This window comes from Lathyrus oleraceus, chromosome 7 (assembly GCF_024323335.1).
Source record: "Lathyrus oleraceus cultivar Zhongwan6 chromosome 7, CAAS_Psat_ZW6_1.0, whole genome shotgun sequence".
NCBI classification, from domain to species: domain Eukaryota; kingdom Viridiplantae; phylum Streptophyta; class Magnoliopsida; order Fabales; family Fabaceae; genus Lathyrus; species Lathyrus oleraceus.
Genome location: NC_066585.1, coordinates 261899506 through 261925780, shown reverse-complemented (window position 1 = coordinate 261925780; position 26275 = coordinate 261899506). Strand labels below are relative to the sequence as shown.

The 26275-nt window shown below is 41.3% G+C and overlaps 1 protein-coding gene across 1 annotated transcript in view; it reads right to left on the bottom strand.

The window, feature by feature from the left end:
• Window positions 1-10733, bottom strand: part of LOC127103331 (uncharacterized) — a 31645-nt gene extending 20912 nt beyond the window's left edge. The window contains exon 1 of the mRNA XM_051040596.1: window positions 10472-10733. Coding sequence (XP_050896553.1) covers window positions 10472-10733 — 262 coding nt within the window. The remainder of the gene's footprint in view (window positions 1-10471) is intronic.
• Between the last annotated feature and the right edge of the window lie 15542 nt (window positions 10734-26275).

Below are 26275 nucleotides of genomic sequence, written 5' to 3'. Positions count from 1 at the left end.
TTTGGGGTATGACAGTACCACATTAGCAACCCATTGGGGATAAGAAGTAACAACTAGAAAACCGGCATTGAACTGTTTCATAACTTCGGCTTTGATTTTCTCAGACATTTCAGGACGCATGCGGCGAACCTTTTGCTTGACAGGCCGACAATCTTCCTTCGTTGGCAAACGATGCACTACTATGTCAGTATCCAATCCGGGCATGTCTTCATAAGACCAAGCGAAAATCTCTACATAGTCATGTAACATCTGAATCAATCTTTCTTTGACATTGTTTTCCAAGCCTGCTCCTATTTTGACTTCTTTCTTGTCCACTTCAGTACCCAGGTTTACAATTTCGATTGACTCTTCATGCGGCTGTATAGTCCTTTCTTCTTGCAGTAACAGTCTGGCAAGTTCTCCAGGTACTTCACAATCTTCCTCACTTCCATCCTCGGCTTGGTAGATCGGATTTTCAAAGTCATAATGAACAGTAGTAGAACTATTATCAACAGGATCCAAGATGGGTATGGATCTGCAATTCGTTACGTGAGTGTGTGTAAGAAAACATGGCTTTTTTTTGGAAGATGACAGGAAAGATAAAGAGCGCAATATTTGAATGCAAAACGTCCATTGATTTATTGAATATGAATATGCTTATGAAATGACAAACCCTTAACAAATTAGCTATTGTGCCCCGGGCATAGACACAATGCTTTAAGGAGTTCAATTGTAAACATTAAAATTAAAAAATTTGCAACACTAAAACAGACAATAACAATTACTCCTGACTAAAGGAAATCGGGATAGTGTCTTCAGCCTTCCAATTATTGAGTCCGTCGCCAATTGTTGGGAAAATCCAGCTATCCAGGTCGCAATCGCTATCAGCATCTTCTACAGCATTGATTTGATCTTTGACCCTCTTTTCAGAGTTAAATTCCAGACCAGATTTATCAGACTTGTAAGGTATGTTGATCAGTTGACCCCAACCAGTACGACCACCATTTTCGACCACAGCTTGAGCGTCTTTCAGAGAAATCATGGCAGGAGGAGCTCGAATAACCTCGGGCACAAGGGGAGTTGGCTTATGGACAGGGCTGGGCGGAGGAACCACTTCAAATGACTAAGACGGAGTCTCGAAGAATTCACCATCCATCTCAATGTATCTGAAGGTATGCACACTACTGACGATATACTCTTCTTCCCCACACACAGTGACGATCTTACCCTCTATTGGATATCTCAGCTTTTGATGGAGAGACGAAGCTACAGCACTTGCCCCGTGAATCCAAGGGCGTCCCAGCAAGCAGGAATAGGCAGGACGAATATTCATTACGTGGAAGGTAGTGTTGAAGACTTGAGGTCCTATTTTGATAGGGAGAACCACTTCACCATGGACAACACTCTTCGCACCATCGTAAGCACGCACCACAATGTCACTAGGCTTCAGTTCAATGCTCTTGCAGTCAAGTTTATCGAGCACGGCTTTCGGTAGCACATTCAAAGAAGAGCCATTATCGATCAACACATGAGACAAGGTGATCCCCTTACACTCAATGGAGATATGCAGAGCTTTATTGTGATTCTTCCCTGCTGGTGTCAGGTCAGCATTGGAAAAACCTAGGCCATCGTCAACAGTCGGGCTAGCAACATAGTTTTCGAACTGATCGACGGAGGTCTCCTGAGGTACATGAGCAGTCCTCAAGAATTTTATCAAGGCATGGGCATGAGATTCAGAAGATAACAACAAGGATAACATCGAGATCTTAGACGGGGTATGCCCCAACTGTTCTACCACATCGAAATCACTCTTGCGGATGATCTTCAGCACTTCTTCCATTTCTTGTTTGGCAACATCCTCAGTAGTAACTTCGACCGGTGTTTCTGACTGAGAAGGGTTGACTGGTTCCTTTCCTCGGTTTTCGGGAACTGGAGGTGAGATCTCTGGAGAGAAGATCCTTCCGCTTCGAGTAACTTTACTAGTCCCAACAATGTCATTAGGATTAGCAGAATTACCAGCTTGCTTCACACCATGGATGTAAACATCACCTCCATAATTCCACGGAATGGCTTTGCTTGAGGAATACGGTACTGGGCCAGGTGCAGTAATGATTAGGGGCGCTACCTTGGGCTCAGCAGTAATCTTCACAGGTACTCTAGGAGCGGTAATCTTCACTGGAACTTTGGACCTCGCAATCACAGATACCTCTTCAATAGGGTTCTTCGCCTTGGGAATCTTTTCGAAGAGAATTGTACGATCATCCATCAGCCGTTGAATACCCTTCCTCAACTTCAAGCAATTATTGGGTCGAAGTATGCAGCGATCCCAATTTTCAGCACAACCTGGAAATAAACCGGCTTGCAATAAATTCTTCTTGATGATCAGGAGAGGAGACGTTAAATCAGCTACATTAGAAATGTGAGAATTGTTATCCACAGCATTAACAGTCTTGTCATGGTTAGGCATAGGTGCAGTGATGACGTTAGGAGTCTCCGGAGGCTCAAATTCAATTTCTCCAGCTTCGATCATATCCTGGATTTTATTCTTCAACGACCAACAATCGTTTGTGTCATTCCCGGGGCTATCGGAGTGATACGCACACCTGGCATTGGGATTATAACGAGAAGAAGCAGTGTTGGGTTTCATAGGGGGATCTCTGAGGGTGATCAGATTTGCCTTTAGCATCCCCTGCAGTGCTTGTGCCAAGGTCATATTGATCCTGGTAAACTGCCTTCTTGGCTTGTCTTGTTTGGGCTGGAAGTTTTGAGATGGCGGTGCTGCAATCGTAACCGCTCCAATGGTATGGTCACGATTTTTCTTGTTACGACCCTTTTGACCGTACACAGCATTTGATTCATTCCTCCCCTGATAGGACCTTTTGGTGCTTGCAGAGGTGGCCGCCTGTATCTTTCCACTTCGGATGCCACTTTCAACACGCTCACTTGTCAATATAAGTTCAGTGAAACCTGATGAAGAACTTCCCAGTAGATGGCTGTAGAATGGGCCAGTCAGGGTGCCCATGAACATGTCCACTAATTCTCGGTCAGTCATAGGGGGTTTGACTCTGCCAGCCAGATCTCTCCATTTCTGAGCGTACTCTTTGAATCCCATAGTCATATTCTGCAACTGTAGCCGAGTAGGTGCTAGTTCAGAGTTATACTGGTACTGTTTATAGAAAGCTGTTGCTAAATCAGTCCAGGTGCGGATGTCAGAGCTCTCGAGCTGATAATACCATTCCAATTGTGTGCCAGACAGACTCTCTTGGAAGAAATGGATCCATAGCTTCCTATCAGTGGTATGCGGCTGAACCTTTCTCACATAAGCTCTCAGATGCATCTGAGGACAGGATGCACCATCGTACTTAGTGAAAGTGGGGATCTTGAATTTGTGGGGAATGACCACATCAGAGACCAGTCCCAAGCTTTCGAAATCCAGACCGGGCGCCTTCTGACCCTCCATAGCTAGCATACGTTCTTCCAGCAACTTGTACTTGTCACCTTTTGGAGAGTACTGTTCACCCTCATAATCTTCCTCATCGTCCTCAGCGTTGAAGAGATCAACATCTTCCTCTCCTGAATCATTTTCCGTCTCCTCTTCTGGACCATTCGGAATCCCAAACTTGACTCTCGCGGCCTGTCTCTTAAGCCTTCTTCCTGGGTTAATGTAACCCACAGGTTTCTGGTCTTTCTTCTTCTCGAGCAAGAGAGCTTTCAATTCTTCCTACCCCTTGGATAAGCTCAGCATCATCTCCTGGAATTGAGCATTCTGAGCCTGGAGATCTTTGACAGTTTGTTCGAGAGCCATTTTTCTGTTTAAGAGGCAGACCGTGAGAATATGGTCCTTTAGAATACCTGTCATGCGATGTTATGTTATGCAATGCAATGTATGAAATGTTTTCAAGGACTTTTGGAATTTAACTTTGCGTAAACTACCAAAAAGAGGGACACTTTTATTAATAATTTCTTTAATCAATGTTCATTACAAAAAATAAAAAATACAACAAAAACTCAAGTCTCCCAGGGACGGCTTCTTTTTGGGCGAAGATATGTATTGAGTCTTCGTTCCTCATTAAGCTGGCTGGTGAGCTCTAGTACTTTCTTCCTTTCTGTATTGAACTGAGCTTCGAAAGTATCCCTTTCCTCTCTCAACTGGGTCCAGGATCTCTTCAATTCCTCAACATCGGTAGGCATATCTGGATAAGAAATGATCTGAGAAGTACCTCCTTCAACTCTTGGTTCAACAATCAACGGCCTGACTGCGAGATATGGCATGACAAGCTCACGAGCTCTGGCGCGTACCCATCTGAGATAAGGTTCCATAGGAATAGAGTTTTTCTGTCCTAAAGTGCTTCTTTTCGCCATGCCCCAAGCTCGTACAAACCTTTGACGGAGACCTTGAGAGTCATTGTCATAGTCAAACACTGTTCCTTGAATAATCATTTCATGTGGACCATCTCTTCGAGCACAACCAAACTGACGTAAGGCCAAGGCAGGATTATAAGTGATGCCTCCTCTTATCCCCATGAGTGGTACATTAGGGAATTCTCCGCAACGGTCGATGAGGATAACATCTTCTCTGAGATTAGAACACCAACGGATGTCTGAATGGGAGAGTGCCATTATCCTTTGAGACCATTTCAGATTTTGATCATTCTTCAAGACTGATTGAGGAAGGTGCGAAATAAACCACCTAGACAATAAAGGTATGCAGCACATGAGAGTCCCTTGCCTTTTCATAGTACGAGTGTGAAGGGAATGCAAAATGTCTCCAAGCAAGGTGGGCACAGGGTTATGAGTGAGAAATATCTTAATAGCATTCATGTCTATGGATTGGTCGGGATTAGGAAATAACACCAAACCATAGATTAGTAATGCTAGAACATCTTCGAAAGCATGGACATTCATAACCTTTAAGAATTCTCGGGCCTTATTTATCAGAAACTTGGCAAGTAAACCTTCCATTCCACTCCTTGTTACCCAATTGATTTCAATGTCGGACTTTGTCAGGTGTAAAGCTGCGGCAACTTCTTCAGACTTTGGCTTCTTTTCTAAACCACTGAAAGGTATTTGATCAAGGATAGGTATCCCAAGCAACTTGGAGAATTCTTCTAATGTGGGTACCAACTGATAATCTGGGAAAGTGAAGCAATGATGTTTAGGATCGAAGAACTGGAATAGAACTCTCATCATATCTTCTTTGAAACCAGTGGTAACCAAATTGAGGAGATGACCATGTTTCTTGATGAACTGAGCCTGATCGGGAAGCTCTGACACTAAATCCTTTAGTTGAGGAGAGATTGCTACAAGATTGATCCGGATGGTCTTCCTGGAAGCCATGACCTGTTTAACAGAACAAAGCTAAATCCCTAAGTCCTTGAAATGGTTAGTACAATGTTATGATGTTATGATGTTATGATGTCATGATGTTATGTAAATAGCAAGCACAAGCAAGTCACACAACAATCATTCCTAAGTTTTAAGGCTTGCATGAGTTCCATAGGTAAGTACCCTCCCCACTGAAGTTTGGTTGGTTCAACCTGTCCTAGAATAGTAACCGGGTTCTAGAAGGATCTCAAATCATTGACCTTTCTTTAAGTCCACTTCAGTGCAACACCAAGTGGTTGACCAAAGCTTCCCTAAAGTCCAATCTCAAAGAGTGTAGTATCGAATATCAACCAACCCCAGTCGGAATCGAAGTCAGTTATCTCACTACTTTCTAATGGCTAGGATGAGTCAATTAGGGTTCTAAAGGTCTGGTTAATGCTTTATTGACACCACGCGAATGCCAAATTTTTCCTCAAGTAAACATGAGGAACATCAGGACATCCAAAGTGTCACATTAACCGTAGCCATCATTTTGACCATTCCAGTATACGCCGGATAGTCGCGATGATCTTTTGCTACTTACCTAAGGCACACTAGATCCGGGTGTAGGATCTTTCACTCAAAAATACCCTTAAAAGAAGGAACAATTTAAAACATAAATGATTTTTAAGGTGACCTCTCTTTGTAACTCCCCAGCAGAGTCGCCAGTTCTGTCATACGGTGAACTGACTTTTGTGTGTTTTTAATCGCAATGTCGCGGTTAGCAAGAGTCGCCACCGACTTTTCTTTTATCCCATAAGGAAAGGTGGAAAAGAACAGGAAAGACCTTAATTTAGATTCTTAGGTTCGGGAGGTACATTATACAAAGGGAAGGTGTTAGCACCCTTTGTATCCATGGTTATCCATGGGCTCTTAATTGCTCAATCATTTATGTTTTTCCAGTTTGAAAGAGTGTTTGAGAAATGTGTAGGAAATGTTTTGAAAAGGAGAATTTAACTTTGTAATGATTCTTGTATGAATGTATACAAAGTTGCTATCTCGTTTAGTTTTGAAAGTCGTTTAGAAAAATATAACTCGGCAATGATTCTAGTGCGAATGTATGCCAAGTGGTGATTTTCTAATGAAGGTTTTGAAAGGTGTAAGGTGTGAAAAGTAGTTTTAAATTGTGGATAAGCAATTAAGAGTTATACCTATCTGAGGTCTTTCCGGGCATTTCCTATCCTTATGAGGGTAAAACTGTCCTTACTATTGAGAAGTAAGCAGTTTTATCCTTTGGATGTAAAAGGGTCATCGTAGGGTCATCGATTGGTCATTGAAGGCAACAGTTGTGAGGATACCTTAGCATTCGAAGGGACGATCATCATTTAACCGTAGGCTACACCGAAGGGTCATCGAGGGACAAAGGCAACATTCGAGGGACTATGATGATTTAAACGAAGGGTCTTTGCTAAGTGTATCCCTACATTCGCGGGACATGACCGTAATACCGTAATATCGTAGGGTAACAAAGAGAGGTCCGAGATCACTTATTTAAAGGCAAAGTTTTACAATTAATTAGGTAGCCGTAATCAAGTAGGTAATTAGGTCCATATTAAAATCAATACATTAAGAAAAATTAAGCCATTAGGGTGGATCTTCGCCATAAAATTAATACATTAAAATCAATTGAGTAATTCAGGGTGAATCTCCATAAGGGTACCCCACAAATAAAGGGGGATACCTAACAAGCAATCCTTTCCTGAGGCACGTGAACCTTTACAAAACTCAACAAAACATGTCAGAACACCAAATCAGGGTGTAATCGAGGATTACACCACAAAAAAAAATCACAACAGTAAATAAGGTTGGATAAATGATGCATGACAAAACATGAGTAAAAAATCAGAACAGAAAAGTCGGCTACTGTCACGTTCGCCCCTGCCTCGCCTAGCGAAGGCTTAGCGAATGCTCGCTGCATGCTCGCTTAGCGATGTGCTAGCGAGCGGCTGCGGATTCTGGTTTTGATATCAGTATATTTTCAACCAATTTTATGCCTTATGGCTTTCATTACCGCAATTATATGGTTAATCATTTAAGGTATTCAGATACATATTAAAGTTCACATGCCAAACTTAAGCTATTTTCATAAATCTAATCATGAAGCCATAGGTATATTAAGAACATAAGGCAGTAATAGCAAGGTAAACCTGTTGGCAACTGAATTGCGACTTCGAATCGGCAAATCGGATTGAATTGGGCAGAGGCAGACCTTGGTGCCGCCGAGTTCCTTCAGGGTTCGTCTCCAGTGAGTATCAGGGTTTGCTTGCTAGGGCTCTCCTTTCTCCGTTTTCGTTCTCCCCTTTTTCGTGACTGAAGCTTGGCTATTTATAATGCTCTTGTTGTGACCTAATGGGCTCAGAATGAAGCCCAAAAATTCTGATGTTCGCAAGCTTCGCTAGGCGAAGGAGTTGCTCGCATAGCGAGCAAGCTAGTTTGGGCTTTTACTGGATCTGGTGCTTCTCTGGGGCGAGTGTCATAACGAGGGGTTCGCTAGGCGAAGGAATTGCTAGCGAGCAAGCTAGTTTGGGCCATTTTCTGGATTGGGCCCGTTGTGAGCTGGGCTTTTGTTCCTTTAAGATCAGTGCCTTGCAGAATAAGTCGGAGTGCCTTGAAAAATGCCTTGTAATATCAACGGGCAAATTTTGGGGTATGACACTGATCTTTCTGAAGGAGCTTGAATATAGGCGCACATGTGGCAGTCATGTGGGATATAAATCTCGAAATGTAATTCAAGCAGCCAAGGAAACCTCAGACTTGCTTCTCAGTTTTGGGCGCAGGCATCTCTTGTATTGCTTTGACATTGGCGGGATCAACTTCAATACCTCTCTCGCTGACAATAAAGCCCAATAACTTGCCGGAACGGACTCCAAATATACACTTGTTCGGATTCAGGCGGAGTTTGTACTTCCTCAAACGCTGGAAAAGCTTCAACAAGTGCTCTACATGTTCAACTTCCGTTTTCAACTTCGCAATCATATCATCGACATACACCTCAATCTCCTTGTGCATCATATCATGAAACAAGGTATTCATAGCTCGTTGATACGTGGCTCCGGCGTTCTTCAAACCGAAGGACATCACTCGATAACAGAATGTTCCCCAAGGTGTGATGAACGTTGTCTTCTCCATATCCTCGGGTGCCATTTTAATCTAGTTATAACCGGAAAATCCGTCCATAAACGAAAAGACATTGAATTTAGTTGTATTTTCTACCAACATATCAATGTGTGGTAGAGGGAAATCATCTTTTGGACTAGCTTTATTCAAGTCACGGTAATCCATACACATTCGGACTTTTCCATCTTTCTTAGGCACATGCACAATATTGGCTACCCATTGAGGATATGTAGAAGTCACCAGAAACCCCGCATCAATTTGCTTATGAACTTCTTCTTTAATCTTCACTGCCATATCAGAATGAGTTCTTCTGAGCTTCTGCTTCACAAGCACACACTCAGGCTTCAACGACAAGAAATGTTGCACGATATCAGTATCTAGACCAGGCATGTCTTCATACGACCAGGCAAAGACGTCAACATATTCTCGTAGCAACTCAATCAACCCCTTATTAACAGACTCTTCAAGGAGTGCCCCAATCTTCACTTCACGAATGCAATCTTCAGACCCCAAGTTGACTATTTCCAGATTCTCAAGATGTGGCTGAATGATCTTCTCCTCGTGCTCAAGCAGACGAGTAATCTCATCAGGAATCTTTTCACATCATCTTCTTCTGCCTCAAATACAGGGAACTCAAAGTTGGGAGATGGTGTTGGATCATTATGTTCAATGGGTTTGATTAACCTGCATAATGATTTTGAGTATAAAAGAGATTTCAGAATTCAAACAAGGCAAATCATTATGTAGATGAAAATACTGATTTTATTTTCTTTTTTAGGGTTTTATGGTGATCACCAATTTCATGCAAAAAGCAAAAAGGAATTTTTTTTTTTGGAAAAACAAACATTTAACATGTGGTTATTGAATGAATATCATTGTATTAATCAAATTATTCCAACAATGTCATCACTTCTTCTTTTGGCATGGGAGAAGGGTTTCCAAACAAAATGAACACATTACGTTGACTTGTGGATAACTGTTGGAACATCAACAACGACCCAATTATTGCAGATTCCTCTGGGTATGACAAAGTTGCCAAAATCTTCCTCTTCATCATCTTCAACAATGGCAGCAGCTTCCTGATCCTCAATGGTGTGGATAAAACCTCCACTCTGGAACAACCCACGATCATTGGAAACACCAGAAGAATACCCTATGCCAGCTCGGGACTTGTTATCTTCCAACTTTATCATTTTCCCCAAACCAGTAGTTGCACCATGCTCAATGGCCAACTTCGCATCATTATAGGAGACAAATGAAGAAAGTCCTTTCCTTGAAGGCTCAACAATAGATAAGGCTTGGAACGGAGTCCCAACCTCATCCTCAGCGTCAATATAGGAAAAGGAAGATAAATGACTGACCAAGAGAGCCTTCTCTCCCCCTATCACCACCAACTTCTTGTTCTTCACAAACTTCAACTTTTGGTGTAGGGTGGATGTCATGGCGCCTGCCTCGTGAATCCATGGTCTGCCAAGAAAACAACTATAAGACGGATGAATATCCATGACCTGAAAAGTGATCTGGAAATCACTAGGTCCAATCTTGATCGGGAGTTCTAATTCGCCGATCACAGTTTTGCACGATCCATCGAACGCCTTCACAACCACTCCACTCTGCCTCATGGGAGGCCCCTGGTATGAAAGTTTAGCTAGAGTGGATTTTGGCAACACATTAAGTGATGATCATGTGTCCACCAACACATTGGATAAGGCATCATCCTTACAGTTCATAGATATGTGTAAATCCAAATTATGGTCTTTTCCCTCCTCGGGAAGATCAGCATCACAGAAGCTCAAGTTGTTGCAAGCGGTTATATTTGCAACAATGCTATCAAACTGCTCTATCGTGACATCATGGTCCACGTATGCCACGTCCAACACCCTCTGCAAAGCTTCGCGGTGTGGCTCAGAATTCATCAGCAAAGATAAAATAGATATCTTTGATGGAGTTTGTAGCAACTAATCAACAACATTATATTCACTCCTTTTGATGAGCCTCAACATCTCATCACTATCCTCTTTCATAATGCCAGACTGGCCAACCGGGATAGGAGTGTTATTCTTGACAGCAACAGGGTCAACAACAGGAACATAATTATTTGAAGAAGAAGCCCCCACGGGACCAGCAGGATTAACAGCAGTTCTCTTCACGACATCTTCATGGGATTTTGGCAAAGTCGAGAAAACATGACCGCTACGGGTCACTCCATTAACATCTGAAATGCTTACAACAGAGTTTGAGGGCAACGACACCTCCTTCCCATCTTCTAGCATAACAAAATTATATCGGTAAGGAACAACTTTGTCTGATACATACGGGACAGGGCCCGCTGGCTTTATCACAAGAGCTGGTGATACCTTCTTCTTGCTGCCATCATACTTGACAACAACAGGCTCAGGGATTCTAAAAATAAGGGAGATAACATAGACTTCATCCTCAATACAATTCTGAAGTATCTCAATCATCCCTTGATTAATCATCTCCTGGATGTCCTTTCTTACTTGACGGCATCCTCTCTCATTGATAGTGCACACCTGGCACCTATCATGGTCATGCTCGTAGTGGCTGTGTTCACACAACAGTTTATGCATCTCGACTAAAGATTGCCTTACGTCATTCACATACAAAACTTTGTACTTGCCAGGGCATCCCTGGACCATGTTAACAGCTGCTTTCCCATGCTCGGGCAATGGGTTCTTCTTCACGTTCGGACCTACGTCCTCAAAAAACAATATCCCACTTATTACAAGGTCTTGCACCTTGGTCTTCAATGGGTAACAGTTCTCCATGTCATGTCCGGGCGCACCGGAATGATATACACAATGAAGCTCTGGCTTATACCACCATTGAGGATTGGTCGATACAGCAGGAGGATCTCGTGGAGTTATCAGCTTCTTATCTATCAAGGAAGGGTAAAGCTCAGCATAGGTCATCGGAATCGGGTCAAAAGTTACCCTCTTCCTCTCGTAGTTGCTGGTGCTGATGTTGTTATTATTGCGAGGTTGGTAGGCCTGCTGTTCTTGACGATGTTATTGTTGTTGTTGTTGAACTTCTCTAAAAGTAGGTGTTATATGAGCCACCTGGTGTTGGTTGACGGCTGGACGCACGTCCTTCCTCCTCACATAGGTCCTTCTTTTAATATGAGAGGACACAGCATGAGTCTCTCCCTCTTTCTTCCTCGTAAAGCCTCCATACTTCTTTGCTAAGAAACCATCACCTCTGGATAACCGTCCTTCACAGACCCCCTCCTCTAACCTCATCCCCATATTCATCATTTCGGTGAAGTCTGAGGGAGCACTGACAATCATTCTTTCATAATATAAAGAGCTCAAAGTCTTCAAGAAGATCTTTGTCATCTCCTTCTCTTCAAGGGGTGGCACTATCTGAGCTGCCAATTCTTGCCATCTCTTGGCGTACTCCTTGAAAGTCTCTTTCTCTTTCTGCGACATCGCCTTCAATTGGTCCCTGTCTGGAGCCATATCCACATTATACTTATACTGCTTAACGAAGGCCTCGCCTAGATCTTTGAAAGAGCAGATGCTTGCACTCTCTAGCCCCATATACCACCGGAGCGCAGCACCTGTCAGGCTATCCTGAAAGTAGTGAATCAGCAATTGGTCATTGTCAGTCTGTGTTGACATCTTGCGAGCATACATCACAAGATGGCTGAGCGGGCATGTATTTCCCTTATACTTCTCAAAGTCAGACACTTTGAATTTAATAGGGATCTTCACGTTGGGCACTAGGCATAACTCAACAGCACTTTTCCCAAAGAGGTCCTTACCCCTCAAAGTCTTCAGTTCCTTGCGCAACTCAAGGAATTGATCTTTTATCTCATCCATCTTTTCATATACGTCCGGGCCCTCAGATGGCTCGGAATGATAGATGGTATCTTCAACACGGGGAAGGGTGTGCACAACGGGAGGTGGCACAGACAGGACCGGGCTAGATGCCGACAGAGAAGCGAGAGTAAGAGCAAAACCCTCTGGTATGAAATTGGCAGGCATTCCCCAAGGGAACCCGGCTGGCATAGACGGAGCAAAGTGGGATGTTGCAGCAGGCGCTATTGAAGTTGCTATCTCAGATATGACATTCCTCGCGGGAGGAGTTGCAGGGGTTGGCGAAGCTTGGCTTTATACGGCCAGAACTGACTCCATCATGGCAGTCATCCTAGCAATCTCTTCTTTCAAGTCCCTGTTCTATTGCTCCAGATGTTCCATTATCCTCAGATGATTGGCCCTAGTATTATACTGGTGCGTCAGCTTGTCTTCAAAATAAATGAAGAGCAAAGAGTTAGACCACTGATCAAGAGCTTGGAACAAAACCTGCTTATGCATATGATGCATGTAACACCCTTCTAAATACCCCAAATTATTATAATTAAAATACACATATATTCATCAGAGTAATTATGCCCCGAAGGGTGTCACACAATCATTTCACTACATTCATCAAATATCCTGTCATGCTCATTTATTTAAATCAAAATAAGGTCTTTTGCATAATTCGCAGCGGAATCAAATTCAACATCAATGTAAAACATGTAACACTATACATGTAAATCATCCAACAACCAATATCAAATTAATTAAAACATTCCCTCCCGATGTTACATCTATCAGAGCATGACCCATAAGAAACTACTCTAGACTCCAAGCATTAGCTTCTACTCAACTCATTTCTCGTTACCTGAAAAATAGGCGTAAGGGTGAGTTCCTCAATCAATATAATAAGCATTATAGAACAACATGTAATGCCAAGTAATTAACACATTAATTCACCCTAATTAGACTACGCATTCAGCAACAGTAATATCCATTCAAACATCATAATCAACAGTACAAATCTCCATCATATTCAATCATTAACAACACAACACACAACACACATATGATACTGGAATACATCCATTCATATCATATGCCATACATTCATTATGCAATGAGACTCTATGCATGCGGTACCGACTATTTGTGAACATATAGTTCAACCTCACCGTCCAAATCCAGGCACGGCTACCAAGCTCACTAGTCCCACTCATTTGAGACATAGTGACTCACTCACTAATTCCTCACCATGGGAATTAGCTACCACCCCAAATGGGCCATGAAATGCACGTTAATCACCTAGCATGCAAACATCAACAACAACAATCAAATGATATACTCACTAATTCCTCACCATGGGAATTAGCTACCACCCCAAATGGGCCACAACATGCATGCTAATCACCTAGCAATGCAACATCAACAATAATCAAGAATAGACACATGCTCACACTCTAAGCCATAATACAGTCTATTCACAAATGTATACATTCACATCATCATGTATACCATCACACATCATCAACAAAATTAATCACAAAAGCATATCATATCATGCCACAAAAGCAAACACAGTATTAGCACACTCTACTAATACCTATGCCACTCAAAACAACGGGAAATGATCCCTATCACATCATATCTCAGCTAAGTCGCATCACTCAGCCTAAACAACCAAAAACTGCACAACAATAGCACAGCAAAACACAATTCTGCCCATACGCGTATTGCCTCTGCCATACGCGTATTGCCCAAACCTGGCCAACTCCATACGCGTAATGCCTACTCTCTTACGCGTATTGCGCCTTTCCTCGCCCAACTCATACGCGTACCACCTATCCCATACGCGTACGCTACGCGTAACAACTTCCCATTACGCGTACCAACAGAGACCAATTTACGTTCAAACTATCATCTTTTTCTCCCATACGCGTAAGGCCTCCTCCATACGCGTATCAGCCAGCTCATACGCGTATTGCCTAGTGCCATACGCGTATGACCAGAAACCAGAACTCTCAGATCTGCTATGGCTTTTCTGCTACGAGTTCTATTCGATCTAACCTTCCACGATTCAATTCTTACACAAAATCACTCCTATCGTCTTATACACTTCATATCCTGTTCAATCTCACAAAATCCTAACACTATTCCATCTAATTTCTACGGATTTGCTTCGATTTATCATCCAATTCCATTCATCAATCATTTTCACAAATTCACCATACTCATCCAATTCAAAGGTAAATTAAAGGTCTATCACTACCCATGACATATTATCATATAATACCCGTTAATCAACGATAAACCCCCCTTACCTGAGTTAATCCGGCAGTCTCTGAGCTCCAAGTCTTCCCTTCCTTCAACCTTCGTTCTTTTGCTTTTTGCCCTTTCTGCCTCTTTTCCCTTTTTACGTGAAATTAACCTTTTTACCAAAAATTGGGACTTTTTATTATTCCAACTTATATACTCCAATAATATTATTCCACTAAATAATTATCCCAATAATTATTATTCCAAAATAATAATAATAATTCAAATATTCTAATTAAATTAATAAACATATTATTAATTTAATTTAAATAAATACATATTATTATCGGGGTGTTACAATGCATGCTATGTTTGTGCATATGGTTTGTTTTTAATCAGAGGAACTTTTAGAGATCTATTTGCAAATATTTGAAAATATTCAACTTTTAAGACATATATGGAATACTCATAGCAATAATATTTGGAAACTTTTTACACCAAAGAAGTAGTACAGTTTTGGTAACCAAATACAATATAAGAGAAAACGAGAATGAACATCCTATGGAGCCCTAGAAACAATCGTCCAAAGCCTTTGAGATCAGAAGATAAGTAACACGAAGCCTCTTCACCTCTCTCTCATAAGCTGCTTCCATATCGACCTTCTCCTTGGCAAGCTGATCATACTTCCTCTTCCAAAACCTAGATGAATGAGGAAGAAGAAAATTAATTACATCATCAGGCTCATCAATAACATGATGCTCTAGAAATTCTATCACTGCATCCTTATATTTGAGCTGCTGAAGAAGTTCCTCACATTCACGAACCCACGCGCGCGACCGGTCTTCATCTCTCAACTCCTTTACTTTTTGGTTAGGGAGGGTTGAAGGCCCAACCATAACCATAGGGATAGGTCTCGGGTAATCATATGGCATGCGGTACTCGAGAGCTCTCCTCTTCACCCAAGCAGTGTAGGGTTCCAAAGCAATGCAATTCTTCGGGCCAAGCTCATTCCTTCCTTTCCTATGAACTTTGCGCCAGGCGCGGACCATCATATCCTTCAAGTTCTGGGGATCTTTACCCTCTTGAAAGAACACACCTTCCAACAAAATGTTGTTAGGTTTATCCTTTAAGGGGAACCCAAGCTGACGGCGAGCCGACACAGGGTTGTAGTTAATTCCACCATATGTACCAAGAAGAGGTACATTGGAGAACTCACCACAAGAATCAATAATCTTAATGCCATCATAAACACGGTTATACCAAGAAATATCATCATTAGTGAGAGACATGAGTCTCGTAGACCACCGTAGACATCCCTTGTTCTCCTTGAAGGCGAGCGTCTGAGGCAAGTGCAAAATAAACCACTTGTATAACAGAGGCAAACAACACACAATGGAACCACCACCCTTTGCATTCCTCATATGCAAAGAGAAATAAGTGTCACCCAACAGAGTCGGAACTAGATTAAGAGAAGAGAAAATCCTAATAGCGTTCACGTCCACGAAGTTGTCGATGTTAGGAAATAACATTAGCCCATAGACGAGGAGTACAAACAAGGCTTCAAAAGCTTCCTTACTCATGGCCTTCCCAAACAAAGTAGCTTTGGCAATGAGAAAATCAGATGGGAGACCTTGAATTCCACCTTTGGTAGTCATATGAGCAACAATGTCAGATACATCCACATGAAGCATGTCAGCAATCTCTTGAGAAGGCAGAATCTTTTCTAAGCCACTAAACGGTAACTGATCAAGAATAGGTATACCCACATGATAGGCATACTCCTCAAGTGTAGGCAAAAGTTGGAAATCCGGAAAAGTGAAGCACCGATACAGAGGATCGTAGAACTGCACCAACACACTCATCAGACCTTCATCCACTTTGGTAGAAAGAATAGACAGAAGCTTCCCATACCAAGCTTTGAACTCCAAGGGCTCTAATACATAAGATGCCAAACTCCTTAACTCTTTCAAGTCGGGTTGTCTGAAACTGTACTTCTTCGTATTCCTTCTTTGCTTATCCATGTTTGAAAATTTGCAAATAGACCTCTTAAATTCCTTGAAAACTTTTATTGTTGATGATATGGATGCATATGAATGCATGAATGTATGGATGCAACAATCACACTCAAGGATCAAGCAAGTCACACCACACAAAGGTCACGGGATGGCTCACGTCATCGTCAATATCAATCATCCATTTTTATGGATTATGGTTTACACCTTATCAACATCCAAGTTCCATTGATATTGAGAATGTACGAGAACGGATCAACCGTGAATAAAGGGTTTGTTGTAAGTTACGAGCATGGGGTCTCAGTTAAGAACCACCCAAAAGGAGTGTACTATGGTTAAACCTGACAATCATGTTCTAAAAGGGTCCCCATAGTCATCATCTCATCTTTCGGATATTATCGGATAAAACGACTACTCGTTCTCCAAAAATATTCTCAAGAGGGACTCTTATGAGTGTAGTATCGCGTAACAATCGTATCAAATCTTACACTTGAACGACTTTCGCACTACATCCTAAAATAGGCCAAGATGGGCTAGGGATCTAAGGTCCTTGGCTTCTAAGGTTTATATTGGAAAGAGTAATGCCTAACCACGACTACTCGTGGGACATTATTGATCCCAATAAGACCTCCACCAGGTGAATGGGCTTGCAAGTCAACTTGCTAAGGAATAACTCCACACAAGTCAACAAGACTATGACATTCTCCTATCATAAGTGCACTCAAGTTCGAGTAAAGAACTCATCTCATAAGAAACAACCAAGCATACAAGCGATTAATATCAAGCAATTCATACATTACAAACAATACAGTCATCCAAAATTTGCACAAAAATATGTCACCAATAAATATAAACATACAACATATATAAGCAAAAAGTAGGCTAAACCCACTAGAGACTCCTTTCCTCCCCAGCAGAGTCGCCACTTTTCTGTAGTGGGGTTTTCGTTACCTTTAGGTTTATTGACTAAACCAAAAGTAAACATATAATTCGAGTCGTCACCACACTTTTATTTGTCCAAAGGAAAGGCTAAAAAAGAGAACAAAAGCCAAGTAAGAAGTTTTATCAAATCAAAAACTAATAAAAATGTCAGAGATCTAGGTAAGGGGGTTGGTTATGAAATGAGAAGGTTTTACGCACCCAAAACATCCTTAGTACTCTAAGGGAACCTCTTTTTGAAAACATGTGTTGTAGGTTGGTATTTGTGAAAATATGTGCAAAAGATTGGGGGGATGAGAAGAGAATAAATTATATTTACAAATTTTGTTGTTTGAATGGATGAACCCATTGCCTACGTACCATCACAAAGGTAGGATCAAAACCTCGTAGTTCGGGGTAAAAATCACAAAGATTGGTGAATTGATTTGATCAAAAGCCTTAAAGTCTTTTGTTATCAAAGGGAGAAAACTCAGCCTAAACCAACAATCCACCATGTGAGGAAGGCTTCAACATACTACTGAGGGGTTAACCCTATAATAAGTATGGAAGACTTATAATCCAATCACTAAGGATGAGGTGAGATTTACATCAACCACTATGATAATTCAAACCTATGACTAATATTTTTGAAAAGGTTTTAATAAGGGTGGCCATTGGAACCACAAAAACAACTTGAAGTGAGTTATATTTACAAGTTAGATTTATTTACAAAATAAAGTCAAAGTTGGATTAAGATTCATTCACAATGAGTATTGATGAAAAGATTTTGAAAAGTCAAAGGCATAAGGCCTAGGTTTCTAATTTGAAACAATGTCAAAGTTTGAAAGAAAAGATTTTGGCTTGGTTAGAGTGAGGAGAAGAAGAGAAGGGTTAATCCTAAAGCATACAAAGATAAGAGAGAAAAGATAAAACCCTTGGAGTTCCTTTTCTTGGAGTCATAGAGATGACTCAAGATGCTCCTTTCCTTTGGACTTAACACACAAACAAGCAATCAATAATTTGAATTCAAGCTCCTAGGATCTTCATTTGGCTTGTCTCTCTTAACTTGGCTACTCATGACAATGGTCCCCCTTACTATCTCAAGATGGAATCCTTATCACACAAGAGCAAACATCAAAAAAGTTCACAACACAATAAGGGGAATGAACAAAGGATAAGTTTGGAAAAGGAAGTCCTTTAAAGTCAGCTTTGAGATTTAGCATTCTAAAGGCATGAGGCCTAGTTGCTCTTCAACAAGTTTAGCATTCTAAAGGCATGAGACCTAGTTGATCTTGAACTCCTTTAAGCATAGGTATGTCCTAATTCTAAGTCCTTTCTCCTTTAAGCATTGGGTTCACACAGAACAAAGACAAAACAATCACAAGACAACAATATATTTATATACAATAATGAGCACAAATGAGCAAAAGGAAAATGACATAAACATAAAATGTAACACCCTTCTAAAATACCCCAAATATTTAATTAAATAATAAACATATATCAGAGTAATTATGCAGTTAAGGGTGTCACACAATCATTCACACCATGTTCCAAAATAACTGTCATGCTCTTTATTTAATCAATTAAACATTTGCATAAATCGCAGCGGATATAATCCAATTAATCAAAACATGTAACCTACTACATGTACACTGGTTCAACAATCTTTAACAACATAATTAAAAAGGTTCCCTCCCGATGTTACATCTATCAGAGCATGACCCACTAAGGAGACTACACTAGACTCCAAGCCTTCGCTTCTACTCAACTCATTTCTCGTTACCTGAAAAATGGTTGTAAGGGTGAGTTCCTCAATCAATATAATAAGCATTATAGAATATAATGTCATGTTAAGTAATTTAACACATTAATCACCCTAATCGCAACATACAATCAGTAACAGCACATCAGCTCAACATCACGCTCAACACCAATATAAAGCACAAGTATAATCTCAAATCATACTCCATAACAACACAAACACACGTATAATATTGGAATACATCCATTCATATTATACGCCATACATACATTATGCAATGAGACTCCACACATGCGGTACCGACTATTCTTGAACATATAGTTCAAGCTCACCGATCCCTCCAGATACGGCTACTAAGCTCACTAGTCCCACTCATTTGAGACCTAGTGACTCACTCACTAATTCCTCACCATGGGAATTAGCTACAGCCCCGAAGGCTAGACTATGCACACTAATCACCTAGCATGCAAACATCAACAACAAACCCACAATGGTTCACTCACTAATTCCTCACCATGGGAATTAGCTACAGCCCCAAAGGCTATGCTATGCACGCTAATCATCTAGCGATGCAGCATCAACAACAATTCACAATGGACATAAGCTCACACTCGAAGCCATACAACAGTCCATTCACAAATACAGGCATAATATATATACATTCACATCATTATGCATGCCATCATACATCATCAACACATGTATCAACACATCATTATCATGTAAATCAATTAAACACAGTATTAGCACACTCTACTAATACCTATACTGCTCAAAACAGCGGGATATAATCCCTATTACATCACATGCCAACATAGGCTAACTCTCAATTATGTACACCACATTAAATTAACAATTTTTCCATACTGCAACAGTGTTAACCGGTTAACGCCCTGGGTTAACCGGTTAACGCAGGCAAAACACATTTTCTGGCAAAACGCAACAGTGTTAACCGGTTAACGCCCTGGGTTAACCGGTTAACGCAGGCAAAACAGTACATTTTCACAATTCAAAACAGTGTTAACCGGTTAACACCCTGGGTTAACCGGTTAACGCAGACAAAACAGCAGTTCCTGCGCTAACACAAGGCAGAATGCAGAATTCTCCGCATTTTCCGCCGTTGGAGGACTTCCGGACCTCCGATTCCGATTCCGTAAAAAGCTATACGTTCGGAATTCCACAACTAACCCAAACACAGATTCAATTACAGTCTAAATACAATTTATCCAATTCAATTCTTCAGCATCAACAATCCCAATTAGGGTCAAATTAACGGCTTATCACTACCCATCACATATTATCCCATAATACCCATTAATCGACGATAAACCCCCCTTACCTGATTTAATCGACGAATCTTTAGCTCCAAGCTCTTCTCTCTTCAACCTTCAGCCCTTGCTCTGTCTCTTTGCCCTTTTTCCTCTTTCACGATCGTTTCTCTGTTTCACGTGAAACTTTCTTTTTACCAAATGGGATTCTTTTTCTTATTTCCAACATATATATATTTTCCGAATAATAATAATAATCCAAAAATAATAATAATAAAATTTCCAATTATTTAACTAAATTAATAAATAAATTATTAACTCAATTTAAATAATTATTTTATTATTATCGGGGTGTTACAACTCTCCCCCACTAAAAGAGTTTTCGTCCTCGAAAACATACCTCAAGCGAATAACTCTGGGTAAGACTCCTTCATCTTACTCTCAAGTTCCCAAGTCACATTGCCACCTGCTGGTCCTCCCCAAGCTACCTTCACCAAGGCAATCTCTTTACCCCGCAACTGCTTCAACTCTCGATCCTCAATCCTCATAGGTGATGTTTCAACAGTCAGGTTATCTCTCACCTGTACATCATCTACTTGGACTACATGCGACGGATCATGAATGTACCTCCTCAACTGAGACACATGAAAAACCTCATGCAAATTCGCAAGCGACGGCGGTAAAGCGACACGATAGGCTACCTCCCCTATCCTTTCCAAAATCTGATAAGGACCAATAAATCGAGGTGTCAACTTCTTCGACTTCAAAGCTCGACCAACACCAGTTATCGGAGTAACACGAAGAAACACATGATCTCCCTCTTGGAACTCAAGTGACTTCCTCCTCTTATCATGATAACTCTTCTGACGACTCTGAGCAATTCTCATCTTCTCCTGAATCATCTTAATCTTTTCCGTAGTCTGTTGAACAATCTCCGGTCCAACCACAGCACTCTCACCGGACTCATACCAACATAAAGGTGTCCGACATCTCCTACCATACAAAGCTTCAAACGGTGCCATACCAATGCTCGAATGAAAACTATTGTTGTAGGTAAACTCAATCAAAGGCAAATAACAATCCCAAGCACCTCCCTTTTCCAAAACACAAGCTCTCAAAAGATCCTCTAATGACTGAATCGTCCTCTCAGTCTGACCATCAGTCTGCGGATGATATGCAGAACTCAATCTCAGCTTAGTTCCCAAAGCCCTCTGCAAACCTTCCCAGAATTTCGATGTAAATCTAGGATCCCTGTCCGAAACAATACTCGACGGAATACCATGCAAACTTACAACCTTCTCAATATACAACTCAGCTAATCTCTCTAACGGATAATCCATTCTGATCGGAATAAAATGAGCCGATTTTGTCAACCTGTCAACAATCACCCAAATGGCTTCAAAATTCTTATTTGTCCTCGGCAAACCAGAAACAAAATCCATACTGATACTATCCCACTTCCACTCTGGAATAGCCAACGGTTGCATTAGCCCAGACGGCTTCTGATGCTCAATCTTTGACTTCTGACAAGTCAAACAGGAATAAACAAAACTCGCAATTTCTTTCTTCATTCCCGGCCACCAAAATAACTTTTTCAAATCATGATACATCTTCGTAGCTCCAGGATGAATACTCAGGCCGCTACGATGTCCTTCCTCCAGAATACTCCTCTTAAGTTCGGTAACATCCGGAATACACACCCGACTACCAAATTTCAAAACACCATTCTCATCAACTCTGAATTCACCACCTTGGTCTTGATTCACTAAAGTCAACTTATCAACCAAAAACACATCGGATTTCTGACCCTCTCTGATCTCATCCAGAATACCACTTGTTAACTTCAACATTCCCAATTTAACACTATTGTGAGTACTCTCACATACCAAACTCAAATCTCTAAACTGCTCAATTAAATCCAATTCCTTAACCATTAACATAGACATATGTAATGATTTCCGGCTCAACGCATCAGCTACTACATTTGCTTTACCCGGATGGTAATTCAAACCAAAGTCATAATCCTTCAGAAACTCTAACCATCTCCTCTGCCTCATATTCAGTTCTTTCTGATCAAACAAATACTTCAAACTTTTATGGTCACTGAAAACTTCAAATCTTGACCCGTACAAATAATGTCTCCATAACTTCAGAACAAATACCACAGCTGCCAACTCTAAATCGTGCGTCGGATAGTTCCTCTCATGAACTCTCAGTTGTCTCGAAGCATAAGCTATAACCTGCTTATTCTGCATCAACACACCACCCAAACCCAACAATGAAGCATCACAGTAAACCTCAAATGATTCCGACGAACTCGGTAATATCAGAATAGGAGCAGTAGTCAACCTTCTCTTTAACTCTTGGAAACCTTCTTCACATTTTGAGTCCCAAACAAACGCTTGCCCCTTTCTAGTCAACATCGTCAACGGTAACGCCAACTTAGAAAATCCCTCAATGAATTTCCTATAGTAACCAGCCAATCCTAGGAAACTGCGAATCTCAGCAACAGACTTCAGAGCCTCCCACTTAGACACCGCTTCTATCTTAGAAGGATCAACAACAACACCACCTCTTGAAATCACATGACCAAGAAAACTAACCTCTTTTAACCAAAATTCACATTTAGAGAGTTTAGCGAATAACTTCTTTTCTCGTAGAACTTCTAAAACCACTCTCAAATGCTCAGCATGCTCTTCTTCTGATTTCGAATACACCAAAATGTCATCAATAAACACCACAACAAACTGATCTAGGTACGGATGGAAAATCCTATTCATATACTCCATAAATACTCCAGGCGCATTAGTCACACCAAAAGGCATTACAGAATACTCATAATGTCCATACCTTGTTCTGAAAGCGGTCTTCTGAATATCCTCAGTTTTCACACGTATCTGATGATACCCAGATCTCAAATCTATCTTGCTGAACACACTCGCACCGACCAACTGATCCATCAAGTCATCAATCCTCGGCAAAGGATACCGATTCTTGATCGTCACTTTATTCAGTTGCCTGTAGTCCACACACAACCTCATAGTACCTTCTTTCTTCTTAACCAACAACACTGGTGCACCCCACGGTGACACACTCGGACGAATAAATTTCTTATCCAACAGATCTTCCAACTGACTCTTCAATTCAGTTAACTCAACAGCAGACATACGGTACGGGGCCATCGATATCGGTCTAATACCAGGTATCAAATCAATCGAGAACTCAACTTCACGCTCTGGCGGCAATTCATTCACTTCTTCTGGAAACACCTCAGGAAAATCACACACCACGGCTAGATCGCCAATCGCCAGTTTATCTTTAGCCTCCAGAGTCGCTAACAGCACAAACAACTCCGCCCCATCTGCTACTTCCTCATTCACCTGCTTGGCTGATAGAAACAAACTCTTTCCTTCTTCAATCTCAGAAAATATCACAGTCTTGTCAAAACAGTTGATAGAAACTCGGTTAAACACCAACCAGTTCATTCCCAAGATAACATCAATCTGCACTAGGGGAAGACACACAAGGTCTATCCCAAAGTCTCTACCAAAAATACTCAAAGGACAATTCAAACAAACTGAAGTAGTAGTCACTGAACCCTTTGCAGGAGTATCAATCACCATACTACCATGCATCTCAGATATCTCTAACTTAAGTTTCACAGCACAATCCAAAGATATAAAGGAATGAGTAGCACCGGTGTCAATAATAGCTACAAGAGGAAAGCCATTAATATAACACGTACCTCGGATCAAACGATCATCTGCAGAAGTCTCAGAACCCGATAAAGCAAAGACCTTGCCTCCTGACTGATTCTCTTTCTTCGGCTTAGGACACTGTGGACTGATATGACCCAACTCTCCACAGTTGAAACAAGTTACAGTCTTCAACCGACACTCTGCAGCCAAATGACCACCTTTGCCACACTTGAAACACTTCATCTCAGCACTGGTACACTCATGGACACGATGTCCAGCCCGACCACATCTATAACACTTAGCAGGGGCACTAGAGTCTCCCCCACTAGGCCTCTTCATCCCACTCTGCTTCTGGAAACCTTTGCCAGCTGCATACGGTTTTCCACGATCATTCTGATTCTTGCCTTTCCTATCAACCCTCTGCTGATAGCTCTCTGCTCTGGCCTTGGAATCCTGTTCAAAAATCCTGCAACAGTCAACCAAGTCAGAAAACACTCTGATCCGTTGGTATCCAATAGCCTGTTTGATCTCGGGACGCAACCCGTTCTCAAACTTCACACATTTCGAAAATTCTCCAGCAGCCTCATTATAGGGAGTATAATACTTCGACAGCTCTGTGAACTTAGCAACATACTCAGTAACAGACTTGTTACCCTGCTTCAATTCCAAGAATTCTATCTCTTTCTTTCCTCTGACATCCTCTGGAAAATACTTCCTCAGGAATCTCTCTCTGAACACAGCCCAAGTGATTTCAGCATTTCCAGCAGTTTCCAACTCAGTGCGGGTAGCAACCCACCAATCATCTGCTTCTTCTGACAGCATATGCGTACCGAACCTGACCTTCTGGTTATCGGCACACTCAGTTACTCGGAATATCCTCTCGATCTCCTTCAACCACTTCTGAGCACCATCTGGATCGTATGCCCCCTTGAACATTGGAGGATTGTTCTTCTGGAACTCACTCAGTTGACGAGCAGCTCCCATTCCCACAACATTCGGATTTCCTCCAAGTACTCCAGCTAGCATACCCAGAGCCTCAGCAATCGCAGCATCATCTCTACCTCTTCCAGCCATCTCTATTCTGAAAACCCAAACAACTAAAACAATAAGTACTGATAGGGTTATACAACACCGATACCGTACAGGGGAAATTAGAATAATTACGACTCGACTCGACCAACCAGGCTCTGATACCACTAATGTAACACCCTTCTAAAATACCCCAAATATTTAATTAAATAATAAACATATATCAGAGTAATTATGCGGTTAAGGGTGTCACACAATCATTCACACCATGTTCCAAAATAACTGTCATGCTCTTTATTTAATCAATTAAACATTTGCATAAATCGCAGCGGATATAATCCAATTAATCAAAACATGTAACCTACTACATGTACACTGGTTCAACAATCTTTAACAACATAATTAAAAAGGTTCCCTCCCGATGTTACATCTATCAGAGCATGACCCACTAAGGAGACTACACTAGACTCCAAGCCTTCGCTTCTACTCAACTCATTTCTCGTTACCTGAAAAATGGTTGTAAGGGTGAGTTCCTCAATCAATATAATAAGCATTATAGAATATAATGTCATGTTAAGTAATTTAACACATTAATCACCCTAATCGCAACATACAATCAGTAACAGCACATCAGCTCAACATCACGCTCAACACCAATATAAAGCACAAGTATAATCTCAAATCATACTCCATAACAACACAAACACACGTATAATATTGGAATACATCCATTCATATTATACGCCATACATACATTATGCAATGAGACTCCACACATGCGGTACCGACTATTCTTGAACATATAGTTCAAGCTCACCGATCCCTCCAGATACGGCTACTAAGCTCACTAGTCCCACTCATTTGAGACCTAGTGACTCACTCACTAATTCCTCACCATGGGAATTAGCTACAGCCCCGAAGGCTAGACTATGCACACTAATCACCTAGCATGCAAACATCAACAACAAACCCACAATGGTTCACTCACTAATTCCTCACCATGGGAATTAGCTACAGCCCCAAAGGCTATGTTATGCACGCTAATCAT